This window comes from Penicillium waksmanii, assembly GCF_028829765.1.
Source record: "Penicillium waksmanii strain IBT 27052 chromosome Unknown utg000005l:1.0-5232799.0:1.0-5237142.0, whole genome shotgun sequence".
NCBI lineage: Eukaryota > Fungi > Ascomycota > Eurotiomycetes > Eurotiales > Aspergillaceae > Penicillium > Penicillium waksmanii.
Window position 1 is genome coordinate 592,491 of NW_026643252.1, and position 24,200 is coordinate 616,690.

A 24,200-nucleotide genomic window follows, 5' to 3' on the forward strand; every position below is an offset into this window, starting at 1 on the left:
AAAGTACTACCTAGTACTAAGTAGTATTCATCAAGAAACTAAATAAATTATAGTAAAACGTAGAATTCAAAACCAAACATGAGCTGCATAAACTTCCTCCCTGGAGAAGATTTTGAATTTCGCTCAGCTCGTAATTAGCTATATTCGTTCATCTTTGAAGAGCTGCCGTATCCCTCACTTTGGACCTTTGAAGTAAAATTGGGTGACAGAGCTTTCGAGATCTTTACTGCCTCAGTGATTGCCGCCTTGAGTGATTCAATTGCCTCATCGCTGACCTGATGATGCATAGATATCCGCTCATCCTGTAACTTGACATTGAACTTTTGGCATTGTTCCAGAAGGACGCCCATATCAAGATTAGACCTCGCCGCGTCGATGAAGAAAAAGTTGGTATCAACCGGAATTTGTGGAAATACACCAATAGCTTCCAGATCCCGTGCGAGCTTCTTGGTCTTCTCGTGTGTTGATTTCATAGTCGGCCATACCTCTTTCAGTGCCACCATAGCTGCGGAGGTCAAAACACCAGCTTGTCGAATTCCTCCTCCCTGCTGCTTCCGTAGCCATCTAGCTTGCTTAATGTTTCTCTGCGTACTGGCAAGAACTCCCCCAACAGGTGCTCCGAGACCTTTAGAGACACACATCGACACGGTGTCAAAATACTGACAGTAATCTGCCAAGGAATGACCAGAAGCGGCAGAGGCATTCCATAGTCTCGCACCATCACAATGGACTTTGATATCATTGGCGTGTGCGAACTCGGAGATTTTCTTGATTTCGTCGATTGGCGTAAGGACACCCCCAATAGTAAGCTCGAGAGAGATGACCCGTGTCGGAGCAGTGTGAATATCGTCACCCAAAACCACCCACTTCTTGACATCATCGAGGGTCATGAAAATTCCGTTAGCTGGATGCACAGGTGTGACCATTGCCTGAGATAAGATAGCCAGGCCACATCCCTCCTCCGCATATACATGTGCTCGATAGTCACACAGTACCGAGTGTGGAGGCTGGTTGAGATGGACCCGAACACCGATCTGGTTTCCCATGGTGCCTGAAAGCATGAACAGAGCATCTTCCATTCCAGTCAAGCGAGCGATTTCTTTCTGGAACTGAGTCGTTGAGGTATCCTCTTGATAAACATCATCACCGAAGCTGGCGTTGGCCATGGCATCCAGCATAGCTGGTGTAGGTGTGGTGAAGGTGTCGCTTCGGAACTCATTTGCGGATCTCGAATTGCTGGAGTTGGACATGTTGAACAATAGACGAGGAGAATTGCCAGCGCATTCGAATTTCGTGAAGCTCTTGGCTGTACTAGGTGGTGTTTCAGTCAACCCGTATACTATTCCAATCGATTAATTTAAATTTGAAGAAAATTTCTTATCTGCGGACTCGGCCGACTAGCTCAAGTTAACGCAGGCCGACCCCGCATGTCAATTTTGAAGGGCGTAGGAACAGTGGGCCAAAATATCATGATGTAAGTGGCCGAATTGTAAAATATTCTCCCCTCCCGTCGCCCCGCTAGTAACTCTCAGATAACTACGGACGGCTCTGTACACGAACTGTATTTCGGGAAAAATTGACTGGATTTGGCAGAAGTCATGGTGAATGAGGAAAGTCACCAAGTTCCCACTCAGTCCTAGCGCATCCCCTCGTGTGATCGATGTGATATGAAGAGGAAAGGGCGAATCGATCAGTGATCGGTGAATCCAGTATCTACCTTGGGCAGGGATGATGAGCGACTGTCCTTGCGTATAAGCCCTGTATTGGATGAGGACCTTGTCCAGGCCAAAGAATCCCACAGCAGCGAAGCTTTACGGTGAAATTGTTTTTGAAATTACGGTTTTGCAGAAATTGTCTAATGAGTAAAATAAAATCTGTTCGGATGAAAGGAGTATACGAGCTCGTAAAGCCCAAAGTTCCGCCCAGTTGTTCATTGGCCATCAGCATAGTTGGTGACCGAACGGACTTTCGCCCCGGCACAAGGGATGAAAGGGCGGGCGAGCCAAGAATGTTACTGAGCCCCTAGTACATAATACTTTCGTTTCTGTTAAATCGACACGAGTTTCTACTTGGTTGATCAGCATTTAAAATATTATCTCGGCTGAAATATGGCGACAAAAAATCATAACAGGTATTTGTGGATCTTGGGGCCGCTCGTCGCTCTCGCATCTTTCTTCTTGGTCTTCCAGGATTCTGCGACCCTTGATATTTATCGATTGTTTGAATCACCCGTTGCACCAAAATACTTGTTCGGTGCTGAATCTGGGGTCTGCGAACAGGCACCAATCTTGTCGCCAAGCAACACTCAAGTCCAACAATTTGTTCTTGATAAAGTTGAAGATCCAAAATATCAAAACGAGATCATCGAGAAGCTTTCAGGGCTCATTCAGATCCCCTCTGAAAGTTATGACGACCTTGGCCCTATTGGCCAAGATGATCGTTGGGATATTTTCTACCAGGTTGAGAAATACATCAAAACTAAATATCCAACGATTTTAAAATATGCCAAACTCGATCATGTTAACACACATGGTCTGATATTCACCTGGGAAGGCAGTGTTTCCCCATCCGATGCGAAGCCAGTGCTCATGCTTGCACATCAAGACGTTGTGCCGGTACTGGCAGAGAATGTGCCTGATTGGACTCATCCGCCTTATGATGGCCATTTTGATGGAAATACAATATGGGGGCGGGGATCTACAGATGACAAGGGCTATCTGATCTCAATAATTGAAAGTATGGATCTTCTAATGAAGAGCGGCTTCAAGCCAAAGCGAACAATCATTTTGGCATTTGGCTGCGACGAAGAAATCAGCGGCCAGAACTGTGCTCGGCCAATTTCTGAACTACTTCACGATCGGTATGGAGATGAAGGAATCTATATGATAATGGATGAAGGGTCTTTTGGGCTTCAGACCCAGTTTGACCAGTCATTCGCCATGGTCAGTGTTGCAGAGAAAGGCTACTTGGATGTGGGAATCAATGTGACCTCTCCTGGTGGACATGCGTCCAACCCCCCCTGATCATAATGCGATCGGGGTCCTTTCGGAGATTATTATGAGCATTGAAAATCATCCGTTTCCCGGAAAAGTCACAACAAAGAACCCGATTTTCAATTTCTTGGAATGTGCTGCGGTGCATGCCCCGGAGTGCAGCTTTCCAATGAAAATTCGCAATAAGCTCGAACGGGTTGAGAATGGTGAATCAACCGCACAATTCCAACTGGCCAAGGCATTGGATGAAATGCGATACTTTTTCAGAACAAGTCAATCTGTTGGGAAAATTAATGGCGGCGTCAAAATCAACGCTATCCCGGAGTTGGCTTCAACTATGGTTAATTTGCGCCTGGCTGTGGACAGCTCGGTTGCAGAGGTTCAGAAGCACTATGAGAGCCTCATCAGACCGATTGCTCGCAAACATGGAATGTCCTTCCAAGGATTTTACACAGAAACCCCAGAAGACCGACGAAAAATTAGCTTGTCTGCCTTCGATGCCTTGGAACCCGCCCCGGTTTCACCAGTCGAAGCGGAGGCTTTCCAGGTGCTGGCAGGAACAATCCGAAACACTCTGAAGCCTCTCATCAAAGATCAAAGTCTTATCGTCACTCCGTATCTGATGCCTGCGAATACAGACACAAAGTTCTTTTGGAAACTGACGTCCAACATCTACCGGTTCACACCTGTGAACCTGGAGCACAATCTAAACCGAGCGCATACAACCGATGAATTTATCGTGGCAGAGGAGTTCGTGAGAGAGCCACTCTTCTTTGCAACTCTGATTCTCAATGCCGACGACGCCGTTTCTATATAGATAGCTATTGATGGCTCAGAGGTGATAGAGGTGCAACAAATGGTCAATTGCTGAGAGGATATGGCTGCTACCATGGTATGGGACGAACGAAATGTTGCAATAGATGGATGATCGGATGAAGCTATCTAGTGGTGCTATCTACACAAAGGACAACCTCAGGAGGTTATTGGAGCCCAACATTATACCTAGAGACTCCCGACTCAAACACAATGCATGTGGTTAAGTTCACTCAATCAGCATAGTAGGTCAATTTTAAGGTGAAGCTAGCAGAAATTGATTGTAGTAGGAATATCGACAAGCAGCACGACATAACAACTTCAAAGTCATGTACATTCGAGGACTCAAAACCCTCTAGGACTTAATGTAGGCCTATTCAAAGAACTTGTTAAAATATGTGCCGATCTTTCCTCGCCTTGGAGGCTCGTAGAGCGCCTCATATAGATCTATCTCTTCCTTCAAAGTTCCAAGATTGAGATCGGCCGTTCCAGGTCTGACGTACTTGGTACGCTTAACAATCTTCCAAAATAAGTACGCAACGGGAAAGAACCCAACCATGGTATAGTTCGTGAAGAACGTCGTAATATCCCACTGACCGTGTATGAAAACATTATATCCAAGAATCAGCGTCATGATAAATGTTCCAACAAGGGCGTACCACGCGGCATATGGCTGAAAACGCCCTTTATAAGGCAGGGTATCCCTATCAACACCTTGTTTCTTCAAAGCTTCATGGAAATGCAAATAGGTGAGTACTGTTCCAAAGTAATTCAGGAGGTACGAGGCCGTGCAAATTCCGACTAGCCAGTCAAGCACCGTCGATGATGACTTGCTTAGTTGCAAGAGGGACAATAAGCAGAACGAAAGGGCTGCAATTACTGCGTAATATGGGATGCCGAATTTGTTACATTTGGCAAATAGAGATGGAGCTTTACCGTCTACTGCCATGCCGTGAAGAGTTCTCGCAGCTGAGAAAACAACGTTATTGCCGGCTGACAGAACCGATGTCATGATCAAAGCGTTGACTAGGTCGGGAACGCCCTTGATGCCGAATTCTACCATCGAGATAACATAAGGCGAACTAAAATCAGGATTAGTACAATACTTGCGAGTAACGGGGAAATAAACGAACGCAGCTCCGGTTCCACTTCCTGATTTGCTACCAGAAATATACTGGCTCAAAAGTTCATCGTCATATGGAATAACGATACCAACGCAAAGAGCACCCCCAAGGAAGAAAAACATGAGACGCCATACAAACGAGTCGTAGGCTCTTTTCATAAGTTTGCGGGGATTCTCTGCTTCGGCGGCTGCCATGGAAATAAATTCCGGCCCAACCATGCTATTGATATGGGGTTAGAGTTTGCTGAAAATGATATACCAGTACTAGGATGAGAAATCTTTACGTGAAGGATCCTTGAATCATGCAAGATAGCACTCCAAGAAAGCGACCGGTGTTTCCGGGCGCCAGATGTTTGACAAACGATCCCTATTGAATGGTCAATGACGACTAACCATCTAAAGAGCAGGAGCACGTACTGGATTCTTCCAGTATCTGAAACCATACGAATCATGATGTGGGTTTCCACCGACCATAGTGATGAAGGTATACATCATCAAACCGAACATCAGGAAAACTTTGAATATGGAAAGATAGAATTCAGTAATACCAAAATAGCGCACGGCCAGCCCGTTCAGGACACTAAGTGAGAGTCAGTTGGATGATGTGCCTCCAATGAGCTTCAAGTAGAATGGAATACGCACGCATAAATCACCAAGCAAACCACTACGACGGCCCCGATGGGTATTTTGTCAGTCCAATAGCCTAGAAGTACATCAATCGCTGTGATTTCGTAAGGAATTGCGAATGCTGCAGGCCAATATACGAATTATTAGCTCAAGGTGTCTCCCGTTCACGAAACACTATTGTTTCCTCGTTTTCCCAGGGCCAACTTACCCATCAGGAAGAAATAGTTCCACCCCATAGCGAAGCTCAGAGCATCATCGACCCAAAATCCAGAGAGCCGAACAAACGGCGATGCGATTGGAAGATATGTGACCATTTCAGCTGAGTCTGAATTAGTAGATGACAAATAATGAGCGATGGCTGGATTAAGTCTGATGCCTACCAAAGCACTGGTTTACGGATAGAACAATGGTGCCATATGCCACGAAACCTAGGAATAGTCCGGCAGGCCCGCCCTTAGGAAGAGAGGCGCCCATTTGGACAAAGAGTGCTGATTAGTAGTGATAGAGATGTTAGAGTTATAACCATTTTCAAAGATGAGAAATCGAAACATATCAAAGGAACACATACATGTTCCAATAGCGCCACCGACCGCGAGCAATTGCACTTCCTTACCGCCCAACCGGCGATGTAGATGTTGGGATCCTGCCGAGATAAGTTCACCGGGCAGTGCGGTTTCATCATCGTTTTTTGTGTCAATGCCTGAGCCTCCATCTTTAGCCGAATAATTAGGTGGGTGGGCATGGTCAGAGGCTCCGGGGGCCCCAGTAGATTCCATTTTCTCAAACAGAAGTGAAATTAAATGGGGTCAGTTACAGGCACAAGAAGAATATACTTAACTTTTGAAGGGACAGAGGTTCCCTGAAGAGAACATAATTTCGGAGATAGCAAGCGCACTGGTACTAGCTGGCACGGTAAGAAAAGAGGGGACAATGTCTGTGCCGATTCCCCGCAGTAACAATTGTCTGATCACTCCGATCCCCTCGTAAAGAATTATTTAAAAAGGCAGGAACCACCTGAAAAGCTCGTATCTTATCTAGAACGACTGAAATTGGCATTGATTCGCCTTGGAAATCGTATTACACCTCCTCCCCACTGGCGCTGGCAGAACCTTATTTGATTACGCCGAGGTCCATGGTAGAATCCGGAATATTCCCACCATGCAATTGTCTAGGGCCTGGGATCTTCAGAAGGAAAGACTAAAAGAGGCGTTCCATGGTATCCATGAATTAGAACATAAAGGACGACTTCTGCAAACAGACATTATATCCAAATCGCATTGTTTTGATGAGTATATTAAGATAAAGCAAAATCTATCTCTAAATTTCTAGAAGCAGTTTAACAGAATTTAGACTACATTGGTTTGCCCAAGCCTTCAATATTTACCAAATCGAAGGCATGTCGCCTGCAGACATTTTTGAAAGCCTTTCGGGGGTAAATTGGAAGCATTCCGGCAACCCGGTATCCTTCCAGTCTCCCTGGCAAACCAGCCTCGCAACACCAGGGGCACATGTGAATATACGAGCCATACCTATGGGAAAATCGGTCAGTGAAAAGAATCTTAATATGAGATACTATCTTTCCGCCTACCATGTCCATTAAACCCAGCACAAATGTATTGCCCTGGGAGTGACTCGATAGCGCCAACAAAAGGCACCGAGTCGGTTGTCATTGCAATGATCCCCGTCCAAGAATGATCAAGACCTTCGCCATGCACCAAAGACTTGGAGACATATTGTGGGAAGATGTCTCCGAAACTCCGCAACGCATCTTCGGCAATTTCTTCGTTGTATCGACTGTCATCGGTGCTGAAGCGACCTGCCACAGTCTCTTCGCTCAGTGTGGGATTTGTTCGAGAAACACCAAGAACAAGTGTGCCATCATCCTTACGTTGGATAAGCGAGTAGAAATGGTGAAGACTATAGCGTAGAGAAAATGTACTCTGGAGAGATTCTGTGGCGGCGAGGGCTGGAGGAGGGATCAAAGTGTGGGCCTGGGCTCGATTTGGTCGAATGTAAGACTCGAGTTGTGGGAGAAGAAGCGCCGCATGCGCATTTGTACAATGTATGACCTTTTCGGCTTTTATGACTCCACGGGTGGTGTGAATATCCCACAAATCCGACGATGAAGATTTCTCGACCTTGATCGCAGGGCAGAATGTGAAAAGCCGAGCCCCTTGGTCAATCACGGATCTGAGAAGGAACTGTGCCAGCTTCGCAGGATGACTTGAGCCACCAGGCCATTCGTACGCCGCGATGGCACCAGGGATTCTCGTCTTTTCCTGCGCCTCTTTCCCTTCATAATATTTGATGTGAGAAGAATCGCCGCCCGCCTCCTTGTACGCCTCGAGACTGTCTGCTTCATATTTCGCAAACTCCGGAGTCATGCAAACGTCGAAAGTGGTTGTCAGATTGAAATCGCATTGGACGTTGTGTCTTTTCACGAACTGAGCGACCTTCTCGAGCACGAGCCGCTCATTCTGGATGATTTTCAGCGCTTGTTCAGCGCCATGGACCTTGGAATAGGCAGTGAAACCACGGAATGCATCTGTAAAGTGTCAGATCGATCTGCCATTTTCTTTCATTTGTGGTATGATTGGAAATTTACCTGGCCTTACGTGGCCAGCATTTCGGGAGCTGGCTCCGCTGCTGGCTTCCCGCGCTTCGAGAACGATGATCTCCTCAGCCTTTGCGCCCGCCTCTATCAGCTCAAACGCGGTCAGGCCACCAGAGATACCAGAGCCAATGATCACATATTTGCTGGTTGGTGGGAGTGGAGTTTCTCGATTGGCGAAGAGATGAGGAAATGCGCGTGTCGTGCGTTGCCAGTAACTTTGGCCAGGAGCTTCGCGGGGGAGACTCCTGCTGGACCCATCTGGGCTGGTGCGAGGCTCGGACATGACTGGAATGGGATGAGATGGCCCTGGCCCGGTCAGCGATAGTACGATAGTACCAACGATAAGGATGTGGATTTACCCTCGCGTTCCCCTGGCTTTAATATATACAGCGAGTCAGCGACAGGTTCGAGTTTGTAGTTGGAAAAGGTTGGAGAAGTTGAAGTAAGCTCCGAGGTTGCGGGGAAACTTGAATCACCTTGGGAAGTCACCGAGTCACGCCTTCACCTTCGCCTTCGCCTTCACCTTCGTCTTTTACAATCTCCCGACATACCCCATTCACGTTCCTCTCTTCACCCCGGGCCACTAGCCTCAAAACAGTCAAAGTTTGACACAATTTATGGGTCTGCGGGGTCTAGCGTACCCGCATGGTCTCCTCGGTCTCCTATCTCGGCCCTTCTCAAGGTGGCGCTCGCTAAAATTTCGCCTCGACCTGCACCAAATGTCAGTTGAGGCTCCGATGCAACACTTCTTGGTGGGGTCAAAGTTGGAGACAACCGACAATATTTCCCTTGTCTACCGGAATGACTCCGGCATCGCGCGCCCACCTCGAAATGGAATGCAACTATTGGATGCTGCTTATCACGCGGTCTCAGCTGCCAGCTTCCCCCTCTTCAGATCTGCATTGACCCTCCCTGTCCCCAGACAAGACTGGCTCCTGATTAAGGTGCTTATCACACCGGTCACGCAGAAGGGTGGCAGAATCTCCAATCCTATTTAGAAGCGAGGGGTAGAAGGCTACCTTTCCCTTTCACTCTGCTGTGCGCTCTACACACCATCTAGCCTGCCATGGGACTTCTCTCGTTCCTTCGTCGCGACGAGACAGAGCCCAGCTATGTGCGATCTTCGGAGGAGAAGGCCCTTGTGCGACGTCTCGACACTTTTCTACTGACCTTTGGTTGTATCTCTCAAGGTAAAGCTGACTCCTCGCTTTCCGATGGGACTTCAAGGCTAACCCAGTCCAGTCATTAAATACCTCGACCAGCAGAATATTAACAATGCGTACGTCTCCGGCATGCAAGAGGATCTTAACCTCCATGGCAACGAATTGAACCTGTAAGTTATGCTTGTAAAATGATTACTCTCGGGGAGCCACGAGGATTAGTTGGAGAGGGAATCTAACTTGTATAGCTTCACGACATATTTCAACGCCGCCTACTGCATCATGGTCATCCCTTCCCAGGTCATTTTGACATACATTCGGCCAAGCTTCTGGTTGCCTGGCTTGGAGATCATCTGGGGAGTGCTTACTGGCCTGATTGCCATGAGCACCAACGCCAAGCAGGTTTACGCTCTTCGTGTCTTTCTAGGACTTTGCGAAAGCAGTGCATGGCCCGGAATGATGACCTTGTTCAGTAAGAACCCTCCTCCCGTCAAAGTGTCGCTCGACGCTAATCTTTCTCAGTGTACTGGTATACCCCAACCGAACTTGCCAAACGAATGGGCTTCTATCACTCTTGCCAGGCTGTCGGACAAATGATGTCGGGGGCCCTGCAAGCCGCGATCTCCGATACTTTGAATGGACATGGAGGCCTCGCTGGGTGGCGGTGGCTATTTGTCATCAACGCTATCATAACGGTCGTCTGGGGCTTCGCGGGTTTCTTTATGATTCCGGATACCCCGAGCAATCCTAATCCGCGCGCATTCTGGTTCAAGAAAGCCCACGCTGAGCTCTCGATGGAACGGCTTGCTCGCAACGGTCGTGCCGAGCCGGCGAAGATGTCCTGGGCCGGTGTTCGGCGAACATTCTCTGGCTGGGTCGTCTACTTCACTGCCATTCTATACATTGCGAGTGTGCTTGGTACCTACGGCTACGTGTACTTCTCACTTTTTTTGAAGTCACTCAAGAATCCGGATGGGAGTGCGAGGTGGTCTGTTACACAAGTCAACGCGATTCCAATCGGAGGCTCAGCCATCAACGTCGTCTTTGTCTGGATTTGGGCTCTACTATCCGATTTCCTTCACACACGATGGACTCTTATCGTAGTGCAAGGAATCATTGGCATCATTCCGTGCATCATCATGAGCATTTGGACCTCCCATCCCGGCACTGTTCCTCTGTCGGGTGCATATGCCTCATATTTTATTTCATACATTTGTCTTGGAACTGCGCCTCTCATCTTCGCTTGGCTGTCCGATCTTATTCCGCAGGACCCCGAGGCACGCACACTCGTGGTCGGGGTCTCGGTCGCTGGTTATTATGCGATCTCTGCTTGGTCCCAAGTTTTAGTTTGGCCAGCATCACAGGCACCATACTACAAATACGGCTGGCAGTCTGCCCTTGCACTTCTAGTATTCGTCATAATTATGACTTGTGTTCTTCGATTTATTGATGTCAGATATCTGCTACCGAAACGTGTCGCATTCCATGCTACGCTAGAAGCTGAGGTGGTGGGTGGGAAGGACAGTGTATCCCGTCAACCACATACTACAGCAGAGGCATCGGGTGTGGATCGCAAAACTGGAAACAAAGCAAGAGTAGATGAAGTTTAATTATATTGTAAATCAAGCTCAATCTCATCAAAGTCAATTTCTATTTCATTTGAGTTTGCTGTTCGTACCCCGGAGCCATGTGAGTCTGAGCTGGTCACCTGATATCTCCGAGCCCTCCCAACTATAGTCAACGGGTCTCTCCACTACAATATACTACACTACATACATTCTACACACTTCTATGCATCTCTATTTCCTAGTGCTAATTCCTACGCACAATTACAATTAATGATTGCCAATTATTCAAAAGAAAGTAAATATTAATGAGTGTAGTAGAATTAGAAGATAAAAGTTACAAGAGCGCAAAGCGCTTTTGCCCAGATCGGAGAATGCAAACTGCCCTCACAGTACAACTCCTTCAATCAATCCGCCCCCACGCTCCTCTGTAGTCACATCTAGTAGTATTTGGGGTCCTCAGGGTCAGTGAGGTCAAAGACAACACTGGAGTGGGGCTTAGCACCACCACGGCTGGCGAACTCCTTGGGGAAGTCGATGGAACGGTTGAAGTTAAGGCTACCGTCCTCGTTGAGATCGATGTACAGAGCCTTGAAGTCAGCCGGGGTGTTGATGATACCGATTTCTCCAGTCTGTACGAAGTAGTCGGTGACAACCAAGTGCTTCTGGTCAGGAGTAACCTTAATGTAGTGGGGGCCGACAGTAGGTTGATCCTCGTCAGGATCGTCGAGACGGCGGACATTGTCCAAATCACTGATATCCAAGGCTGCGATATGATTCCCCGTTGTTAGGGTGAGGTAGATGTATTTGCCATCCTGGGTGATGTCGGTGCTGTAGGAGGGTGAGGTTAGTCTATGGCACTGATAGGTGTAGGGCGTTCTTCCAGGTACATACTAGATAGCGATTGTGTCACGGGCCTTGGGACCAAGGTCATACAGCAGCTCAATGACACCCTGGTTACCGTTCTTGTCCTTACGGAGAGGGTAGATAATCCAGACCTGTCCCAGGTGCACAGCAGTAGCGAGAGCGGCAGACTCCTTGTTACCGGGGATGAACTTGACATCCTGAATACCACCTCCCTATTCAATATATTAGCAGGATGGTCTATAATTCTCATCTCAGATAGAGCGAGAACTCACGTCAGGGATAGTCAGGGTGCTGAGAATCTTCTTGGTGTCCAGGTCCCAAAGACGGAGAGTGTTGGCGTGGCGAACCCCAAGGGAAGGCTTCAGAATAGTGATCGGCTCAACGAAGTCAGAAGTGAGGATGAGCTTCTTCTCCCAGTCGATGCTGAGACCGTGGGGAGAGAACTGTTCTCCAAGGATATTGAGGGTTCCTTCAACATCTTCAGGATATTCGTGAATGATGTTGAATTCGGCGTCAGTCTCAATGAGACGGCCGGGACTGGTTCCAACTGCGGATCCCATGTAGGTGATGAAGAATCCGCCGTCGGGCTTGGCACGGACTTCATCGGCAATGGATCCCAGAACAGCTCGGTTGCTCTTCAAGAACTTGGGGCGGTAGGGGTTGGAGGTGTCGAAGTAGAAACCCGTGTCCTATGTCATATATGGTTAGTTGTATTCACCATCAACGGCCTAAGAGATGACTGACCTGAGTCTTCAGGAGGGAAAGGAGACCACCACCAAACAAGGTCTTGCCATCAAGCGAAGGTCCCAGATGGTGGGGATCGTTACCACTGGATGGAACATCGGTCACCCAGAGAAGCGTGCCGAAGGTGTCCTAAATTTGATCAGTCAGTCTGCAGAAAAAGGAAATGGCAATTCAAAAGCAAAATAGGTTTTTCGTACATCGTCAAGACTGTAAGTAGCCAGGAAGTCTGAGGACCCAGTGTTAGTAAAGGAAAGGAACTAATGATCTATTGATAACTTACCCTTGTGGAACTTGTCACCAGCTCCAGTCCAGAAGTAACCAATCTTCTTGGGCTTGATATCGCTGGGAGTGAAGGGTGGGCTCTCCAGAGGCGGGGTAGGGACCTGCAGGATGGGCAGAGGGGGAGCATTGGTAGTCAGAGGCTCCGTTACCCCTGGAATTGAAGGTATCAAAGGGGGTAGCGAAAGGGTCTGCCCGATTGAGACCAGGTATGCAATGGATGCAACAGAGTACTTCATCTTGGAAGGTCTCGAACGAATGAACAAATCAGAAGAAAAGTAATACCCAGGCGTTGTCTGGTGAGCATATTTGAGGGAATTGATACAGCTTATATACAGGTCCCGCTCGCTACATCTCTCCCAGAATCCCTGTGGTTTTCAGGAACCCTTCGCCCTGAATCATCATGAACATATCGCACGCAATGAAGCCATTCCGTGGCTGAAAACTTTCTTTCAAATTATTCACGACGATAATGATCTACCGAATGGCGTCTTTGAGTCCAAGACAGGATATTGTATGACTCTCTCATCTCTTCAGAGAGATGATCTGATGGATTATTTCCTATACAGTCTCCGTCCATGCAGGGCCAAGCCACACTAAAATCAACACGATGTCGTGATCGTGGTCAAACCCCGGTGCCTGGGTGTAGGATCGCGAACTCCTGCAGGGACCAGGCAGCCTAGGAACTAATAGTTCCAACGCTAAGGATACGGGAACGCTTTTGATGGAAGGGGACTGGTGAGATATGGGTCTTGACTTTGCGCTGAGTAGGGCTTTTCACTTATGAGAAGATGTTTCTTCTGTTATCTAAGTAAATATTGATGCTTTGCTTTTCTACAACGCTCATTTCTGGTGCAGGTCGGAAAATAAAAGGAACTTCCAAGATTGATTGCATATGTATCTTCCCGTATATGCACGGCAAAAAGGTGCTAAGTGAATGGTTAGCAGTGAATTCTGAATACTTCAAAGGTTGACAGATGATCTTCGACTTTTCAGCCTTCCCAGTTTCTGGTGTTTTGAGGAGGGGTCAAAGCGAAGCTTACTTGTGCCCCTCGTGAACCATCGCGTGGACCGTGATGTCAATCCATACCCGCCAAGAACTGCCAAGATATCAAGGAACCACTCAGTCGGGGGGCAGATGAGGTGATTGCATGCCGGCTGAGAATCCCAATCCCAATGTACACATTTTCCTAAATCTCGGTAATGATAACTTAGGGTTCCAAGGTTCTTGAGACCCTGTTTGGTTCCTGGATCGGCGCTGACATTTCCCCATGAGGACTAAGGCCGAGGCCTCATTGATTTCGCCAACATGCCAAGGATGTTGTTATACATAAAGCCAAAATTGCTTTGCACCTGCCACGCCTTTTCTTGATGCCCACATTGCCATGCAGGGCCCAGCTTTTCCCCCAAAGTCTATCATGGGATAGTATATTTGCTTTTGATCGCTCTATTGCACCATTTCCCTCTTCTGAGGCGCGGCATAGTTCGAACGCCACGGAATTATCCGACTGCTTTTCATCACGATCAGCGCGATCGCGATAATTATTGGGCATGTTGTGATCCAAGAATTCCCGTGCATGAATGTCAGAATTTGGAAGTTTTCGGCCTGTAACGGGGTATATATAGTACTTTTATCCTTGCAATGAAGAATGTCAAGCCAAGACTTTTATTTCAAGTTTCCACGTTCTTTTAACGCGACTTCACAATGCGTTTCGAAAGTCTCGCCCTGGTTGGGCTATTCGCATCCTCTGCCTTGGCCGTCCCCAAGGCCAAGCGCACTCTTGACCCTTCTCAGCCCATCAACGACAGTGGGAAGGGTGCCCCTTTGTTGGGTGAGTATTCTAACCGTCTCTGATATAACTTTGGAAAAGGGTCTTTTGCTAACTCGATCACTTTTCAAGGCGGAACCAACAAGGCCAATGACCTCCAGAACCCGGATCAGCTCAGGACCCCGAGCACTGACAACGGCTTTGTTCCTAATGTCAAATGGAGTTTCTCTCAGTCTCAGACTAAGCTTTTCCCGGGCGGTTGGTCCAGAGAGCAAGTGATTCAAGATCTGCCCCAGAGCCATGATATTGCTGGTGCCCAGCAGCATCTCAAGAAGGGTGCCATTCGTGAGCTTCACTGGCACAGAGTGGTGAGTACATCTTCACGGCCATTATCTACCTCGTCGCTAACAGTTGTCGCAATATAGGCTGAGTGGGGATTTGTTTACAATGGCTCCCTGCTCCTGACCGGAGTCGATGAGGATGGCGGCTTTACAACTGAAGTTCTCAAGACCGGTGATATCTGGTATTTCCCTAAGGGCGTCGCCCATAACGTCCAAGGCCTGGACGAGGAGAATGAGTACCTTCTAGCTTTTGACGACGGCGACTTCGAGAAAGTCGGGTAAGTACTCAAATTTTCTTCCGCTTGAAATCCTTTTGCTAATGGAATAGAACCACTTTCATGGTCGATGACTGGATTACCCATACCCCCCGGGACGTGCTTGCAAAGAACTTCGGTGTTAGCCCTGATGTCTTTGACAAGGTCCCAACCAAGTTCCCTTACATCCTGAACGGTACCGTCAGTGACGACCTGAAGAAGGCGCCCGAGGGAACTCTCAAGGGTAACAGCTCATATGTCTTCCACACCTATGACCACCCATCTGAGCCTGTCCCTGGACACGGTGGAACCTTGCGCAAGATTGACTCGAGAAACTTCCCCATCTCGAAGACCATCGCTGCTGCCGTCATCGAGCTTGAGCCCAAGGGTCTTCGTGAGCTTCACTGGCACCCTAATGTAAGGCACCTATCCATAACTACATGATGTTCACAATACTGATATTCTTGTCTAGGCTGAGGAGTGGCTGTACTTCCACCAGGGACAGGCCCGCGCTACTATCTTCATTGGTGGCTCTAATGCCCGTACCTTCGACTTCACTGCTGGTGACACCGCAGTCTTCCCGGACAACTCTGGTTAGTATTTGAAATTCTGAGACTTTAAAAAACAGTGTCCTAACCTTCTACCCTCTCAAAGGCCACTATATTGAAAACACCTCCGAAACCGAGAAGCTTATCTGGATCGAGCTCTACAAGAGCGATCGGGTTGCTGATATTTCGTTGGCCCAGTGGCTCGCGCTGACGCCATCCGACACTGTCGCCAACGTTTTGAAGGTGGACATCGAAGTTGTGGAGAAGATCAAGAAGGAGAAACAACTCCTTATTCCGGGTAACAAATAGACCGAGACCGTCTTGCAACAACCACAATTGGAGTGGGTCATGATAACCACAATGGTTCTGTCATTTAAACAAACTATCTCCTTCTGGAGATTCTGTTGTACATTCTCTTCTAATTCCCTACTTAATATACTCAATCTTTGCTTTTGAAATAATAATCTAAGGATAGTTAAAATAGACCTCTAATATTTCTCAAAAACTGCGATCGCATTAGAACTCGCGACACGGCAAAGTATAAGCTCTCTTCTCGTACTAGATAGTGGAAATTTATGGATATTATGAGCATATCCCCCGATTTGATAATTTTCAGGGGGGGGACTACAGCTGTCAATTCTGAAGACTGCCCAGGTGTTCTCCAACCTACGTCGACTTCCACTTCCTCAACAAATGGCAGTGATTTGAGCTATAAGGACATCAATATTTTTCAGCAATGACTTGGATTCAACAGACTATAGCACTGAGATTTACAATAGTATTCTAGAGAACTTCAAGTTTTGTAGATAGTAACTAGTAGTTAGTAGTAGTTTTCTACTACTGTTAACTAGTACCTACTAACTATCACTAACGTAGTAGTATCCACGGACACAATCGCCTGCCGGGCTTGACAGGAACATGAACCTTCCAGTCTTCTTTGAAGTGGGAATGCCCCGAGGGGCGCCCGGGCGGGTGATGAACTTGAATACCGTTGTGCTTGAATATATATTTAACATATACTGATACTACTAGGTAGTAGTCACTCCATGCACTAACTATAACTAACTGAAACCCACCCAGTTGCCCAAGGTGGACTTGAATATTTCGCACGCTTGCAACTTCTTTACCTTAAAGTTGGAGTCTAAATGTTGTATTGCAGAATTCGGAGTACGATTTAAGTTGGGATTAATATTGGGGTTCTTCTAGGCTGTACAATTTTGCCATTGTTGAAACCAAGTCCCATTGACCGCAGCCTTAACCTCAAGGCTCTCCGTTTATTTTCCCCGCTTATTTCCCCCCGTTGGGCCAATTCACGCTTAACTAAACTGGGACAAAAAGTACGCAGCATTCCATGGATGCGATTGGACAGCCAGGGATGTGGGTCATCCGAGTGTTCAACCTCGTGCCCCATCGCAACTCGCATTCTCACTGAGACGGCCTCATTGTTCTGTTAATCTTGATTACTTACAAGCTATCCCGCTACTGATTATGGAACCTCAAACTGCTATTGACGAGTGCCGACAAGTCCCTCGCAACAGGCGGAAAACCAGGAGTATGTTGATTTCAACTTGGCTGCTGAACTGGCAAATTGACTGTGCATTAACTAATAATTGATCGTGGGCAGCTGGATGTCTTCGTTGCAAGCAAAGGGTTAGCTTGCCCCGGCAAAATTATAGGACGCTAATTTCGCTTTGTTAACCCCTTGGCAGAGAATTAAATGTGACGAGACCAACCCTGCCTGTAATCAATGCACGAGAAGAGGCTACGACTGCCCTGGATTCACTCGTCCTCTGAAGTGGTCGTCCAAATATGAGACTAGTAAACGGCCAATTTCAACAAGAAGTCACGAGAATCCGAGTTCAGCCGTCCCACTGAACATAGACCAAGGAACCCACCCTCAATTTTGTGGGGCGCTGAGCGGAGATCATGCATCGATCGACACGACAGGGCATCTGGGACTAGAACAGGTCTATCATGGCTTCGGATCCTCACACGATGAATCAATACCCGTCAATAACCAAGATAATTTCATGGAACCATCCTTCTTTCTCAATCATACTATTTGGGACCAGTTTATTACGACCGATTTTCAGCATGATAACCACGAACTTCCAGAACTCTACAGCGACATTTTAATACCAAGGTCTCTAAATAGCCAGGATACATGCTTATCTAACTACTACTTCTCTAATATCTGTCGCATCAATTGCGCCGTCGACTCATCAAGCAATCCGTTTCGTGCCTGGATTGCTGACAGTATGTCGCATTCACCTTTGGTATACCACTGTATACTATCCATGTCGGCCGCACATCTTGCGGAGAAAGACGATGGCCTCAAGCGCGTGGCATTGACTCACAGGGAAGAGGCTGTCTCCAGGCTCGAACGCGAAGTGCTTAGGACAGATCAGACGATTCAGTCGATCGATACCGTCTATAGTGACTTCAATTTGGTAGTCTTGTTTATCTGTATACTGCTTGGGATGACAGATGTACGTTTTATCAACTTCCTGAGGTAAGAGAAGTTTGGCTAATTCAATACGACAAATACAGAGTTGGCATAATCCAACTATGCTTGGTCTGAAATATCTACACAGTGCCCGGTTATTGTTTAAAAGATTGAGCCCAGTGGTCATAGATTCCGTTCAATCGACAAAAGAAAGGAATTCAATTCGCTTCATTGCCGGTATTATGGCCTACTGGGAAGCCCTGGTCTCCTTTCTGAAGGATCAACCGCTCAATGCCACGTCATATCTGTCCTCATTTGTGGACGAAAGTTATGACATTATTCCGTCCAATCCCTGGACCGGGGTATCTACACCTCTATTCATATACCTGGCTCGCGTGGGGGCTCTAGGAAGACAGCGAGAGACGATGCAAAAGTTGAACCTATCTAGCCTCGCCTTGGATGCCGAGGAACGAATTCAAGCGACTTTGACCAAGAAAGCCCGTGAAATCGAGATGGCGCTGCTGGGATACCGTATTCCGCCGTTGGATAAGATCGAGCAGACTCATGATATACAAACACCCGTGATCCACCTTCAAAAGACTGCGCAAATATTCCGACTCACGGCTCTGCTGGAAGTTTATCTTTCGTTTCCTGAACTGTTCACGTCATGTGCTAGAGAGTTCAGTAGCTCTGAATGCGATAGTTCCTATCGCCTTGAAATTTCACGGCCTTCGAAAATGCTCTCTCTAGCGACGGGCATACTAACAATTATATCAACTTTGCCACTGGACTCAGGCACAAATGTAATACTCTGCCTTCCTCTTATAGTGGCCGGTAGTGCTTTACAATATTCTTCTCCTGCTTCCACGTCTCAAAAGATCGGACTATTTGACGAGCTTGCCAATATCCACAATGAACAAGGTGTACACGAGCATTGGCGATCGTTTGTGAGAGAAAGACTGAAATATATCCACCGATTTGTTGGCTTAGCTTCGGTTTTACGGGCATTGGAGGTCGTGGAGAGAACCTGGTTCCGGGCCGACGTGCAAAGAATAGCCGATAAGCAGGGTATGAGTGAGTCATTTGTTCACTGGACAAATGTTATGGTTGATGAACGACTGGAAACTATATTCGGATAAATTGGGCTAAAATTTAACGGTATTAATGTTCGCACAAAATCTCTAATTTGAAAGACTTTAACTGCCAAGAGTGGAGACGAATTTATAGTTCGTAGCGATTGGCTTCAGATGTTTAGGGTAGTAGTATAAGAAGGAAGAGATAAAACGAGAAAAAGGAGCGGAACCAGCGGTTCACAATTCCTCCGAGTTCTATACACTATGGCATTTCAAGTGAGAAGCAAGACAGATAGCTTCAAGATTCCCAATTTTGGGGGGAATACCGAATGTTTTCTTTGGTAGCCTTGCCAGTGGCCGATGATAAAAATGCCCGATCTTACTGACAAATTCCCGAAGCTGACTGTCTTGGGACGCAAAATGAGAAAGCTCCAAGTCCAATTGCCGGCGCCTGGTTTCGAATTGAAAAGGGGCCTGAGGCAACCCCTCCGAAGTACGATTATGATGAAATTGGAATTGTCATAGAGGGTGAGTCAATCCCTCTCAAAGCATTCACGGAAGGTTGATTGTGTCCAGGAGAAATCAATTTGAAAGACACCACTGGCCAGACAACAACAGTCCGTGGTGGCGATGTTTTCTTTTTCCCTCGTGGCAGTACCATAAACTTCTCGTCCGACAGTTACGGGGTTGCGTGGAAGTGTGGGGGGAAGGACAATGAGCAAACTTTGACAGATCAAGTTATGTTCTCTCGGCAAACTAGTGATAGGCAAAAATTGACAAGACCCTGTCGCTCTGAAAGCAATCAAGCAGGCGCGCTAGGTGCACGTCCTAACATGCTGGATTAGTGCGAAGAATACATGCGATTGGTTGATACCGTAGTTAGTACTGCTCTAACGCACTAAATTTCCCTTTCGATCGTTGTCGTGTAAAATGAAAGTATTCATTATGGAAATTCGTAGCGATGATAGATCTTGCAGAGACTACTCGTATCCGAATGAAATTCGCAAATGCGAGCCCCTTCGAAGTCTGGAAATAAATGCGACCTCATGTCCCCCGCTCTCTCAATATAAAATTCCTAGTTTCATTCATATCATGCTCAAATGGCATTATTCTCAAAAGAAGGATTTTTATGGACACCAGAGGGAAGCCGAGATGGCTTAGAGACCAATGCAGTACAAAGCAGCTCCGCAACCATTCATGAAAGCTATGATGTTATAGTTATAGGAGCAGGCTTCACGGGTCTAATCGCAGCGCGAGAATTGAGTCAAAGACACCACCTGAAAGTGCTCATCTTAGAAGCAAGAGATCGGATTGGCGGACGCACATGGACGGCCAAGGTTTTGGGGGAAGAATGTGAAATGGGTGGGACGTGGATTCATTGGAACCAAGGGCATCTCTATAGCGAGCTTCGCCGGTACGGACTCCATGCCAATCTGAAGACCTCTGCAGGAACCGCCGCACCGGCAAAGCAAGTCTTCAAGTACGGGTTGGCTCCACCCCAGGAGATACCCATTGAGGTTTCAATGAATACCTTGGAGCGGCTTGCCGAAGCATTCTTCACTATCGAAGGAAGCAACAGTCGCCAACTCATGCCATATCCCCACGACCCCTTCAAGGGGGGAGCGCCATGGACAAAGCACGATCATCTATCTGTGAAAGATAGGCTGGCCAGTTTGTCTGGGTTTTCAGACTGGGAAAAGGGGCTGTTCGAATCGAACGTTAGTACTTTCGGTAGTGCCCCTGGACAAGAAATCGCGTTCACAGAAGCGCTTAGATGGTATGCTTTAAGCGGACACAGCATGGCCGGTGTATTCGAGCTAGCTGGTATTTACAAAATTGGCAATGGAGGCATGACTTCTTTTGCGCGAGCAATTTTGGGCGAATATGATGGGGACATGGCTTTAGAGACGACTGTGAAGGAGGTGAGACAAAATAACTCAGGAGTCGAGGTTATCACGAACTTGGGCCACTCCATCAAAGCAAAATACGTGGTTTCGACTGTTCCCTTGTAAGTCCACTATTTTCAGAAAGGCGATTGAATCGAGCGGCTAATTCAGAAAAGGAATTGCTTGGCCGATGTGACGTTTAAAAATTCACTCTCTTCTATACGACAGTCTGCGATTGCCAAGGGACATATCAACAAGGGGACAAAAGTGCACTTCAAGCTCAGGAATACTGAGCCAGGCTGGTTTGCGACTGCTGACTCTCGGGACTCAGCTTATGTATTTGCCTTCTCCGACCACAACGGAACTCGGAGTTTAGATGCATCGGGGACTTGGTGCATTGGATTTGGATACAATATGGGTTTGAAAGATCTGAAAAACTCGAAGTATATTATAGATCGCTTCCGGGCGGATATCCACCCAGGCGCTCAAGTCGAAGCCTACGCAACCCATGACTGGGTCAATGATCCTTACTCGAAGGGTGGCTGGGCCTGTTGGGGGCCGGGGTGTGCGTCGACCTTTCTTCAGGAACTCCAAAGCCCTGATGGGAGAGTCGTTTTTGCAAGCGCTGACTGGGCAGATGGATGGAGAGGTTTTGTTGATGGAGCAATCGAGCAGGGTCAACAAGCCGCCCAAAATGTCGTGGCGCTTTTGCAGTCGGAGGCTGAAATACTGCGACCAAAGCTTTAATTTGAGATAGTGAGAGAGAGCAATGAGCAAGACAAGAATGCATAGCATATAGAGCTTTAGCTGGTGTTAGTGTGGACAGTAAATTTGGAAATTGCATCATTAAACTCTACAACGTTTATTCACAGCTTGGCCGAGACAAAATATACTTTCTTCTTGTGCAATGATCTCCAGTACTTATCCTTCAACTGGAATATTTCGAATGCATGTTGTGCTCACTTATCCTCCCACGGTGCCAATAAATAACCATCTTATTCCGCTGCAGGCGGACCGGCCAATTTCGTCAAGAAATCAAAGTATTCCTTGAAGTCGGGTTTGATTTCGTGGAAAATCGGCGAATTTCCTTTGTACTGCAGTCTGTTGACTTCCCATTGATCTTGCTCTATGGGAGAAGGTAGCGACGCCTTATTTCTGCCAGCGAAGTATCGAGCAACAGCAACAGCCTGATACTCATAAACTCGGAAGCTGATAGCGGCACGTACTTGTCCAACCAATTCCAGCGACGGATCCCATTTTCCAAATATGTTGGTAAAATCCAGCCACTCGGTGATTCGGAGTAACCGGGTCTGGTGTAATGAACGGATAGGACAGCTTGTAGCCCGTAGCGAAGAGGACTTTGTCCTCGTCCTCGGTTACCGACCCGTCTGAGTAATACACATTGATTCCCCGTGCCGATGTTTTGATCTCGCTCACGGTTGGTCGCACCTTGACATTTGGTAAATTCCAAGCCGAATCTAGGGCCTCGTTGTGGCCTCGTTGAGAGAGCTCTAGGGTCGCTTTAACAACGGCATGAAGGTCGGCAACGAGATCAGCCGAAGAGACATTCTCCCCAACCACCACCTCTTTCTTATCAACGTAGTCATCAGGATTGCGAAATTCCTTTGAATGTTTGAAGTGGGCCGGATATTTTGTTACGGCATTCTTCAGCCCGACTATTCTGGCACATACGGCACACTATAAAGCTACAATCACTGCATCGAATTGTTCTTCCCACCAATAGTCCTTCAATTCCCCATTGACCACATGTCCAGACTGTCGTAGTGTCAGAACCCATTTTTCAGACTTCTTCTCCACCTTCATAACAGTTGTATTGAAGGAGGCTAGATGGAGATAATCTTTGAAAAGTTCCTCAAGATACTTTGCAACAACACGAAAAGGCCTCGTAGGGTTGGAATGCCCGAGATATCTCGTGGACTGGGCTGAATTCACAAGCGGTAACGGGGTATGAGAAAAGGACATTGCCTTCGCACCGACATTGCTATCGAGAGTGTCATATATGGCTGTTCGTGAGGTGAGATCCTCTAAAGCAGGAGGCGCAAGGTGTGGAAGTTTTGATGGAAAGTTTCTCGGGTTTGAACCAGCCTTCGTTGCAGTAGGGAAAATATCAGGGACCGGGTCATAATGCCAAATTCCACTGACATGGTCTCGGCGCTCGAAAAGACGCACGGTCTGGAATATTCTTTCTTCTACCAGGGCTTTGGTAGCTGAGATTCCCGAAGGGCCTCCCCCGATCACAGCAATGTCCTGGTAGCGAGGACCCATGGCACCTCTCTATTTTTGCTCGAAAAAGCTTGATGGGCGTATAAACGCAATTAATTCGAATGTTCACCCTGAGGTTAAAATTTTTGAAGGGATAGATAATCGTTTCCGGCGGCGCGGACTAATTTATGTGTTTTAAGAGACATTGTCAATATTGCTTAGTAGTGTAAGATGTAAAACTTCCCCACGTTGTCGCCATAATAGCTGCCACTAGGTTGTCGTTTTATGTACGAATCTTGATCTCTTCATTGGAGGATAAGTTTCGGCCGATGGAGCTTTTGTGACGCTATTCCAGCTTCTAATTACTCTCCGCTGCAAGAAGATGATGAGAGCGTCTTGCTATAATAAAGCCTGATTCTCAATGAATTCTTTCCGATTGGGAACACTTCTCAATTTCACAGCCTCACCGTCGATATTGCGATTCATTATTGTCAAACCATCGATCTTCCATGCATTTCTTGATGCAGTCCTCTTGCAAGGTTACCCCGGATCACATTCTCGAGAGTTGGTCAAAGGGGGAAATAATACCCCACTGTCTAATCTAACCTACATTTGAATCTAAGTCACGGAGATTTCCACGGAGTATTTGAGATTTCATGGCGGTACATAAATAAAAGATGTCTAATCAACTACTAACTAGTTGGTCGTTATGGTCCGAGACCCTTTAGGTGGCGTGTATGTTTGGTAGTAGTAGTACCACACCTTCACTTCCCCCTATCTGAGCACAAAGCCGTAACGTTATTGTTTTCTTGCTTAGTGAATTCAACTTTGACCTCAACATGATTTTGAAGGCCTCCTGTTTTCCCTTCGCTCTT

At 47.2% G+C, this 24,200-nt stretch overlaps 13 protein-coding genes across 13 annotated transcripts; 8 read left to right on the plus strand and 5 right to left on the minus strand.

Moving 5' to 3' along the window:
* Positions 1–134: 134 nt before the first annotated feature.
* Positions 135–1,250, minus strand: N7481_005141 (threonine aldolase family protein; the record flags this gene model as incomplete). Its single annotated transcript, XM_057264360.1, has 1 exon — positions 135–1,250. The coding sequence occupies one exon, from the start codon at positions 1,248–1,250 to the stop codon at positions 135–137; it is 1,116 nt and encodes a 371-aa protein (XP_057122080.1).
* An 858-nt stretch (positions 1,251–2,108) lies between these two features.
* On the plus strand, positions 2,109–3,023 carry N7481_005142 (uncharacterized protein; the record flags this gene model as incomplete). Its single annotated transcript, XM_057264361.1, has 1 exon — positions 2,109–3,023. The coding sequence occupies one exon, from the start codon at positions 2,109–2,111 to the stop codon at positions 3,021–3,023; it is 915 nt and encodes a 304-aa protein (XP_057122081.1).
* Positions 3,024–3,057: 34 nt separating this feature from the next.
* N7481_005143 (carboxypeptidase yscS) lies at positions 3,058–3,810 on the plus strand (the record flags this gene model as incomplete). The annotated part of the gene is made up of 1 exon (XM_057264362.1): positions 3,058–3,810. The coding sequence occupies one exon, from the start codon at positions 3,058–3,060 to the stop codon at positions 3,808–3,810; it is 753 nt and encodes a 250-aa protein (XP_057122082.1).
* Positions 3,811–4,179: 369 nt separating this feature from the next.
* N7481_005144 (general amino acid permease (agp2)) lies at positions 4,180–6,332 on the minus strand (the record flags this gene model as incomplete). Its single annotated transcript, XM_057264363.1, has 8 exons — positions 4,180–4,888; positions 4,940–5,149; positions 5,214–5,296; positions 5,347–5,509; positions 5,572–5,677; positions 5,765–5,875; positions 5,937–6,044; positions 6,125–6,332. The coding sequence occupies 8 exons, from the start codon at positions 6,330–6,332 to the stop codon at positions 4,180–4,182; spliced, it is 1,698 nt and encodes a 565-aa protein (XP_057122083.1).
* Positions 6,333–6,936: 604 nt separating this feature from the next.
* On the minus strand, positions 6,937–8,453 carry N7481_005145 (NAD(P)/FAD-dependent oxidoreductase; the record flags this gene model as incomplete). Its single annotated transcript, XM_057264364.1, has 3 exons — positions 6,937–7,085; positions 7,145–8,101; positions 8,162–8,453. The coding sequence occupies 3 exons, from the start codon at positions 8,451–8,453 to the stop codon at positions 6,937–6,939; spliced, it is 1,398 nt and encodes a 465-aa protein (XP_057122084.1).
* Positions 8,454–8,889: 436 nt separating this feature from the next.
* Positions 8,890–9,168, plus strand: N7481_005146 (uncharacterized protein; the record flags this gene model as incomplete). Its single annotated transcript, XM_057264365.1, has 1 exon — positions 8,890–9,168. The coding sequence occupies one exon, from the start codon at positions 8,890–8,892 to the stop codon at positions 9,166–9,168; it is 279 nt and encodes a 92-aa protein (XP_057122085.1).
* A 68-nt stretch (positions 9,169–9,236) lies between these two features.
* N7481_005147 (uncharacterized protein) lies at positions 9,237–10,940 on the plus strand (the record flags this gene model as incomplete). Its single annotated transcript, XM_057264366.1, has 4 exons — positions 9,237–9,360; positions 9,413–9,503; positions 9,579–9,802; positions 9,853–10,940. 4 exons carry the CDS (start codon positions 9,237–9,239, stop codon positions 10,938–10,940), a joined length of 1,527 nt encoding a protein of 508 aa, XP_057122086.1.
* Positions 10,941–11,335: 395 nt separating this feature from the next.
* On the minus strand, positions 11,336–13,024 carry N7481_005148 (uncharacterized protein; the record flags this gene model as incomplete). The annotated part of the gene is made up of 6 exons (XM_057264367.1): positions 11,336–11,726; positions 11,790–11,974; positions 12,035–12,451; positions 12,507–12,635; positions 12,704–12,732; positions 12,787–13,024. The coding sequence occupies 6 exons, from the start codon at positions 13,022–13,024 to the stop codon at positions 11,336–11,338; spliced, it is 1,389 nt and encodes a 462-aa protein (XP_057122087.1).
* Positions 13,025–14,490: 1,466 nt separating this feature from the next.
* Positions 14,491–16,006, plus strand: N7481_005149 (uncharacterized protein; the record flags this gene model as incomplete). The annotated part of the gene is made up of 6 exons (XM_057264368.1): positions 14,491–14,617; positions 14,687–14,922; positions 14,980–15,173; positions 15,224–15,566; positions 15,622–15,742; positions 15,804–16,006. The coding sequence occupies 6 exons, from the start codon at positions 14,491–14,493 to the stop codon at positions 16,004–16,006; spliced, it is 1,224 nt and encodes a 407-aa protein (XP_057122088.1).
* A 1,988-nt stretch (positions 16,007–17,994) lies between these two features.
* N7481_005150 (uncharacterized protein) lies at positions 17,995–19,282 on the plus strand (the record flags this gene model as incomplete). Its single annotated transcript, XM_057264369.1, has 2 exons — positions 17,995–18,186; positions 18,248–19,282. 2 exons carry the CDS (start codon positions 17,995–17,997, stop codon positions 19,280–19,282), a joined length of 1,227 nt encoding a protein of 408 aa, XP_057122089.1.
* Positions 19,283–20,316: 1,034 nt separating this feature from the next.
* N7481_005151 (flavin monoamine oxidase family protein) lies at positions 20,317–21,228 on the plus strand (the record flags this gene model as incomplete). The annotated part of the gene is made up of 1 exon (XM_057264370.1): positions 20,317–21,228. The coding sequence occupies one exon, from the start codon at positions 20,317–20,319 to the stop codon at positions 21,226–21,228; it is 912 nt and encodes a 303-aa protein (XP_057122090.1).
* Positions 21,229–21,516: 288 nt separating this feature from the next.
* N7481_005152 (uncharacterized protein) lies at positions 21,517–21,849 on the plus strand (the record flags this gene model as incomplete). The annotated part of the gene is made up of 1 exon (XM_057264371.1): positions 21,517–21,849. One exon carries the CDS (start codon positions 21,517–21,519, stop codon positions 21,847–21,849), a length of 333 nt encoding a protein of 110 aa, XP_057122091.1.
* A 248-nt stretch (positions 21,850–22,097) lies between these two features.
* N7481_005153 (uncharacterized protein) lies at positions 22,098–23,388 on the minus strand (the record flags this gene model as incomplete). Its single annotated transcript, XM_057264372.1, has 3 exons — positions 22,098–22,303; positions 22,329–22,725; positions 22,819–23,388. The coding sequence occupies 3 exons, from the start codon at positions 23,386–23,388 to the stop codon at positions 22,098–22,100; spliced, it is 1,173 nt and encodes a 390-aa protein (XP_057122092.1).
* Between the last annotated feature and the right edge of the window lie 812 nt (positions 23,389–24,200).